Source organism: Saccostrea cucullata, unplaced genomic scaffold (assembly GCF_032062105.1).
Source record: "Saccostrea cucullata isolate Sc308-1 unplaced genomic scaffold, CSIRO_AGI_Scuc_v1 ctg19833, whole genome shotgun sequence".
NCBI lineage: Eukaryota > Metazoa > Mollusca > Bivalvia > Ostreida > Ostreidae > Saccostrea > Saccostrea cuccullata.
Window position 1 is genome coordinate 1 of NW_026937803.1, and position 8,232 is coordinate 8,232.

Consider the following 8,232-nt stretch of genomic DNA (forward strand, 5'->3'; position numbering starts at 1 on the left):
GAGTAAACACTTACCCTACAGCAGGTTCTCGTGAGTAGACACTTACCCTACAGCGGGTTCTTGTGAGTAAACACTTACCCTACAGCAGGTTCTCATGAGTAAACACTTACCCTACAGCAGGTTCTCGTGAGTAGACACTTACCCTACAGCGGGTTCTCGTGATTAAACACTTACCCTACAGCGGGTTCTCGTGATTAAACACTTACCCTACAGCGGGTTCTCGTGATTAAACACTTACCCTACAGCGGGTTCTCGTGAATTGTTGTTAGAGGCTGTGGATAATTCTCTCGTATTGTTAGTTCCATTGTTTACATTAAAAACAGGCGGCTTTATCAGGGGAGCATTCTGAGTTCTTCTTGTTACTGGCTGTTGAAGTAAAATATTCAAGTTTATAAAGATAATTTTTTTTTAAACAAGCAAAGATTCCTTTTACCAATGAAAACAGGTTAAACATTCTAAAGAGTTTGATTTCAAGTCGCAGATAATAATATAACCAGTCACTTTTCCCCTGCAGCTTGTGGGGTGAAGTTTTATTTACCTTTTTGGGTGCCTGATGGTCTGTCTGGCAGTTGACAGGAGGGGAAGGGGTTAAAAAAGGTAACTCAGCACACGGCCGATCAGCTGACGGAGTAATAGGGAGAAGACCAAAACTACAAAATAATCAAGACATATTTTCCTCTTACACATGCACAAACAGGTATGAATCGTCAGTAACATTTACTTGCTAAGAAAATACTTCATCAGATCAGATCACTCTTACCTAGGAGTGAGAGGACTATGGAACAGTGTCTTTTGAACAGACTGATCACTGACCAGCACATTTTCTGTACGAGGTTTCACTTTCTTTTTCGTCCTTGGGCAACCAAAGATATTGGCAGGTGCCTCCTCCAGGAAGTTCTCAGGGGTAACTGACACCTGGGAGAGGGTGTGTGGCTGGGGCTGGGGGGTCTAGAAAATACAATAACCATCTTAATAAGTAAGAGACATGTATTTTTCTTCAAACAATGGTGAGTCTACAATAGGTGCCGAGACGGAGTAGTTTCTACATGTAAATTGATGACAATACAGGTATGCCATACCTCCAGGACATTTGTGTCCACTTCAGTACAGGCCTGGGAGGTTTCTGACACCGGAGTAAGGACCTCCGTGACCTTGAGAATGGGGTTAGGAGCCTTGACCGTCGTGGGCATGGTCACTACACTGGGCACTTCTGTCAACTGCATGACGGGCGTGGACTGACTCTGGGCAGGAACTTGAAAGACTTGACTTGGATCAGACTTGTCACCTGTCCAGTGAAAGAAAATTCACAGTCAATGTTTTTAATTTATTTCCCATTTATTTGACAAAACTTTGCAATTTTTCTTTTAATCTATCAAAAGTTTTTGAAGCCTTATATTTATGATTTAAAGACATGACACAGATTAAGATTTTCTACCATTTTTTCACTCACAAATTTGGTATATCTTGATTATTATTCATGATTAAGATTTATGCATGATCTTTCACTTTATTCAACAATATTCTTAAAATTTTCTGAGTGAAAGAATTTGTGGTATTAGAGTAGGTTAACTTGCTTTTAAAGGTTTAGTCCTGAGGCTTACCTAGTGAACATAACCTTTCAAAAGCTGACCACAACAGGGGGTTTAACTTGAGAGACTTCTTATAACATTCCACAGCTTTTGAAATTCTCTCTGTTTTACTGAAACAAATTAGGATTCATGAGTGTAATTTCTTTTAAATAATTGATAAAAGAGAAATTAAACAGAATGTCCTGAGAGTATTTTGTCCAATTACCTAAAAATAGCACCAAGGATAGAGAGAGCATGACAGTACATGCTCCTTAACTCCACTTACCTAAAAATAGCACCAAGGATAGCGAGAGCATAACAGTACATGCTCCTTAACTCCACTTACCTAAAAATAGCACCAAGGATAGAGAGAGCGTGACAGTACATGCTCCTTAACTCCACTTAATACCTAAAAATAGCACCAAGGATAGAGAGGGTGTGACAGGACATGCTCCTTAACTCCACTTAATACCTAAAAATAGCACCAAGGATAGAGAGGGTGTGACAGGACATGCTCCTTAACTCCACTTAATACCTAAAAATAGCACCAAGGATAGAGAGGGCGTAACAGTACATGCTCCTTAACTCCACTTAATACCTAAAAATAGCACCAAGGATAGAGAGGGTGTGACAGGACATGCTCCTTAACTCCACTTAATACCTAAAAATAGCACCAAGGATAGAGAGAGCGTGACAGTACATGCTCCTTAACTCCACTTAATACCTAAAAATAGCACCAAGGATAGAGAGAGCGTGACAGTACATGCTCCTTAACTCCACTTAATACCTAAAAATAGCAACCAAGGATAGAGAGGGTGTGACAGGACATGCTCCCAAACTCCACTTACCTAAAAATAGCACCAAGGATAGAGAGGGTGTGACAGGACATGCTCCTTAACTCCACTTACCTAAAAATAGCACCAAGGATAGAGAGGGTGTGACAGGACATGCTCCCAAACTCTGCCTCTATCTCCTCCACACTCTTAGATTTAGAAAATATATTTCCTGTTAAAACTTCCTCAGCCTCAGATAACCTGAAAATTGTCAGGATACAATTTACACATTTAAATGATAATTATCATAAAAAATAAAATTGTGCTAATTCTATGTAATATGTACATTCCTGTCACCTCTTTTTCTTCAGGAAAATAGTAGACATATTTATGATGCCTTGTGCAGTCATACTTTTTTTTAACTATCAACTGCTTAATATACTGATATAACTCATGCACTAAATGAAATAATGAGTATACTGTAAATTGAATTATTTTTGTGGTCATATTTTCAAGGTTGAAAGGGGTGAGGTGGGGTTGGGATATGGGGATTGGTTCATGAGGACTTCAAATCTGATACATGTACTGTAATATGGAATTTTAACTTTTGGAAAATTACACACTCTTGAGATAAGTGACTCACAGATTCATACTTATCTATAAACAAAATAAGATACTTAAAATAATGAATAAAAACACGAAAAACTTAAGTCAAGCTTTAGGCATTTTGTTCTAACTTCAGAAGCTTTACAAAATACTTAAAATAAAGAAAAACACGAAAATCTTTAGTAAAGTTTTAGGCCTACATAAGCAGATGGTTAAAGGCAGAGATTTTTTACCGGGTGGTAAATTCCAGGTGAGGGAGGGGCTTGTTTTGTACAGATGTGATTGCCTTTGGGGCTAGTAGTATACCTGTGGTCATCCGTCTCCTAATCCCTATACACAGGAAGTTATTAATACACTGTGAAATACCCCAGGTGTCAAACTTTACCAGTGTTGGGGATTTTGAGACAATTTTAAAGTTAGTAATAAAAAGGTAAATACACATGGTAAATAACTTACTTTCCAACATCCATACAACAGCGAGCCATGAGGTATTTACACTGGGGGGTGGGGCAGCCTTGTTTCTGGAGTAAGCCATAGGTCTGCATTAACTGACCGGCTCTGTAGTAACATGTGGCCAGCAAGTATAGGGCTTCATTGTTTGATACTGTGATGTCAGAAAACATACATTAGATTTCAATCGATACTCAATATAACATTCTCTGAATATTAATACATGTAGTACATTGGCTATTTGAATACACAAAAATGTGTTTTGAAATTCATTGAAATGATTAACAAAACTGTAAATTGTATAGAAATGTGTATCTTTCAATAAAACAGATTATTTATTTAATTCCACTTAATTCAGATCTAATTTCCAACTCTAAAAAAAACAGTATTAACCAATCCAATAGAATTTACGTACTTTAAAACTTATATATATTTTTTAAATTCTAATTTATAACCATCGTGTACAATCACAACAACATGTACATTGTTAAACAGTTTACAATTTGTAAGCTGAAAATGTTCTTTGTAAACATATTATTCACCAATTGTAGAAAAACATGTTATTACATAAAGGTATTTATTATCCACCTTTCTGTATCTCTATATCCAGTAACTGAGCAAGGCTTACAGATGCTATTATAACAGACTAAGTTTTACAATATGATGTGTCATGTTTTGTTCTCTCTCTCTTTTTTATTCTTACATTATTCAGACCCCACATGAAAGATCAGTTTTGTTATAAAAGAATCAATAATTATACACGACTTACATGTACATAACAAATATAACAAACAGAATCCATACCTTCAGCATACAGTCTCTCTGCCAGGAATATTGCATCAGCGTAGGCATAATGATTTAATGAATCCCATATAGCAGCCTACAAAACAAATCAGACCTGTTACATTATATTTACATTGTAATATACATAGTTACAGGGGCTGACAAATAGATTTTTAACGTACTTGTCCAAGGGCAAGTACATTGTCAAAATTCATTTTCCCTTCCTGAATTTTTCTTGCCCTACCATGTTGCATTTATAAATACTATTATAAAAAGTATTTCAAAAAGGAGGAAGACAAATACTGAGAAGATCATACTAGCCCCTTTGCCCAGCTTCAGATCTATGGCTTACGTATTGATTTTATTTTTGACAAGTCACTTGCCCACGGACAAGTAGCTGATAAAATTTCACTTGCTCAACTCTAAAATTCACTAGCCCTGGGCGTTGGGCAATGGGATTTGTCATCCCCTGTAGTTAATTACTGGTATAATGAATTCAATGGAAAAATTGTTTTATGATGCTGAAATATGACTTCAACTTCCTAACCTAAAATAATGTAGTACAATATATCAAACTTCAGGCTGAAGAATTAGATGGGGACATTAAAAGAGTAGATGGGGATCTGGGGTTCTTCTCCTAACAGGGAGGTGAGGAGGAATAAAAAAGTACCTCATTATATGTAGAAGTATTTCCTGGGTTTTAATTGCCTATCAATGCCCTTTTCACATTTCGGCGAATGTATAACGGGCAAAATCAAAGAATACTGTATAATTTCTTAAACAGAACTGTAACTGGGCAAATTTAAAGCTGGGCAAAATTGTTAGCAAGTGTAAAAGGGCAAATCTAACATGGGGTAAAAATAACTCTGTATACAGTACTTAGTTTACAACAATTGTAATTTTGAATATATGATGTTAATAGGAAATGTATATAAAGAACAATATCTGATTAATAATTACAAGTTTATAACACGGACCCTACAAAACCACTAGTGGACTATCCCCTTGCAAAGAGCATATTCCCAGTGCAAATGATGTCACTTCTATTTCAGACAAGACATAACACACTCACAAACACACATACATGATTGCATTACTACATCCCCTCCAACTCTGTTACATGGTGGGATAATAACATTATCATTATATCTTTTGGTGGCCAACTCCTGAGATTGAGAATGCTAATGCCTTCATGGCAAAATACAATGTAATTAAGACATTTACGGAACCTGACCATTGTTTGAATCTTCCATTGAATCCACATCATTAACACTGTTCCAACCCTCAAAACGTTTTCTAGAACCTGATTTGCTTCAATGTGAGTTCCAAATAACAACATGGCGTGACATAAAAATTGTCAACAAAAGATGAAATATTACTTGCATTTGTGAGTGGGTGATTGGTTATTTTCAACCCTGGTGTGCTCACTTTATTCAATCATTTTTTGAAAGCAGTTTTTTTCATCCATTTTGGGAGAACCATAGCAATATAATACTGAGTCTTTAAAACACACACCTGGGATTATACGTTATTAATTAAAAGAAAACCCATTTCCTCAATTTACCTGTGATTCTGGTTCCTAAAAGTGCTGGTTATTATAGGTATTACCAGTCATATTTTTGGTATAGATGCTATTTTAAACATTTCTCTTTACTAAGCATTACAGTTTGTGATGCTTCTATTGATGTAATCATGTAACCTATAGCAACCTTTTTTTGTGTTTTGTAAATAACTACATGTACATTGTACTTTAGGCTTACTGTTAGACTTGCTCAAGTTTCTCTGATGTATAGATTTTAAATTTGGACAACAAACATGATATGAATGAAAAGAATATGGCCTTTAAGTCTAATTTTATTTAATGTCAAAGCATGCTGAAAGCAGGCAAGTATTCAGCACTGATTTACTTATATGACAAGAAATTAGTTCTGTGATAGGGTATCTGCTGTGCACTGCAATCTTGTCTTCATTAACAATGAATGACGTTTTGGATACACTTAGAATCCGGTTTCATTCTTACATGGGACAAAGCATTGAACAAATAAATATATTTAGTGCATTTATGTATTAGAGATATTTTGATTATATACAGCTACTGTTAATTATGTTTTACGAGACTCAAACAATATCGATTCCTTTGACATCTCTATGAAAGTTAAAGAATTTTAGTAATATATGCAGTGATGGGACTTTAACAGAAATGAATTACTATTTTTCATATAATAAATCTAATATAAACCGTGAATTATGCAGTAGAATACCTTAACTGGCTCCAATAACAACATTTTCACTTGTTACTGCTACAATCCGCCATTTATTATGGGAACTTCCGAATAAACGTCACGTGACTTTCATAACAGTGAAAACCAACTCGGACGGATTTGCACTTATCGGTATGACAGGTAACTAGACAACGAGACGGAGTGACGACCGTTATATGGTGCCACGTTGCATTGATTATCTATTTGTGACATTTGAGAAAAGATAATATGAAGAAAGGAAAATCACTGACGCGCATCAACCAATTTTTCTTTCAAATTACGAAGTTTTTCTTCAATAAATAATTGATTAAAAAATCAATCAATCAAGTCTGTTAACAACATAATACATTATTAACATAGCAATATTCAAGGTTCATATCAATGATTATTGAAGCAATATATACAAAAATAAATATATTTAAAACTAAAAGCTGTTTTGAGTGCACTTAAAAAAAACAATGGGCAAAATTTTAATCCATGTTTTCAGTTTATAGATCTATATATATTCACGAATCCAGAAGATACTATTTATGTCAACATTTAATAAAGATGTATATGTGCGGATCTAGAGCGGGGGGGGGGGGGGGGGGGGTCCGGACTCCTCTGGAATTTGAAGTTATTAAATTTATGCACGAAATCAAAAGTGGTCTTGGACCCCCCCCCCCCCCCCCCCCCCCCCACCCACCCATTCCCTCGAAAATGCGGATCTGTGGTAAGCTAGTATGAAAAATCATAGGTATGAAACATTGATTGAGTTTCTGAATGACAATATCTATGTGGTTTTTGGAGACCATGTCTTCCAAAATTTCTTTTCGAATACCCATGCATGTGTACCAATTACGCCCCGTTATTAGGAGACATTTTTTGTATTCATATGGAGCAGAATTTACCAAAATCATATACGTAAAAAAAAGAAAACCTTGTGTGGCCTTCAATCAGACAATCAGATCGTTGAAGACGAATTGTCCATCAACGATGGTCATTTCCAATTCTTATGTTGATACGATTATGGCGATATCCTGGTGAACTTGAAATAAAAGATACTAAGGAATCTGATACATCTAACTGTTTCATGTTTGGTTATATATTTCTTATATTATGTTATGATACGATATATCCCGGTGAGCATGAGATTAAAGATACTCATGGGCGAGTTACTGAAAAAATAATATATCAGCAGTCTCGTCTGAAGTCATCATTTCGTAAGTTCCATGGTCGATACAATGACCCTGTCAGCAAATACAATTTACCTTTAAGTCAAATTAATGTTGACTGATGTTTTTCATACTATAATTGACTAATTGTAATTGTGAGACCATAATATTACACACTGAATTGACGACAGATTTTCTGTTATTTTCTGAGTATCACAAGGAGCACAGGCGGGTGTGACCGGTCGGTACGGGATGCTCATTCCTCCATGGCACCTGATCCCACCTCTGATGTTTTGGAAGTCCGTGTTTGCTCTGCTCCAAAGTTGTATTGTTTAATGGACTTTTGAGCTTGGATACTGTTCGTTATCTCCATGTATTTCATTTTTCTACCATAAAAGGAAGTTTCCCCTCCCAGGGACTTATATACTGTACACAGGTTCCCCTTTCGAAATCTGTATTTTGAAGATGTATTTTAGAATTTTTATTTATTTATCTTATAGGCCTACTTGTCAAAGATTTTTCAATTAAGCTGTTATTTATTTATAACCCAAATCCTTCGGTTCAAAAACGATATTACTTGCCTTATAATAAAAATTGCAGCTTTTGAAAGCACACTTCCGGAACTTGATGTCTTCGC

General features: G+C 35.7%; 1 protein-coding gene across 1 annotated transcript; it reads right to left on the minus strand.

Moving 5' to 3' along the window:
- Positions 1-238: 238 nt before the first annotated feature.
- On the minus strand, positions 239-6,521 carry LOC134248851 (cell division cycle protein 27 homolog; the record flags this gene model as incomplete). The annotated part of the gene is made up of 9 exons (XM_062731222.1): positions 6,442-6,521; positions 4,202-4,277; positions 3,404-3,551; positions 2,477-2,602; positions 1,602-1,699; positions 1,080-1,285; positions 761-948; positions 539-650; positions 239-366 (listed from the first exon to the last, which is right to left on the minus strand). Coding segments are annotated over exons 1-9 (1,106 nt in total), but the record flags the coding sequence as incomplete, so codon positions are not given.
- Positions 6,522-8,232: the final 1,711 nt, after the last annotated feature.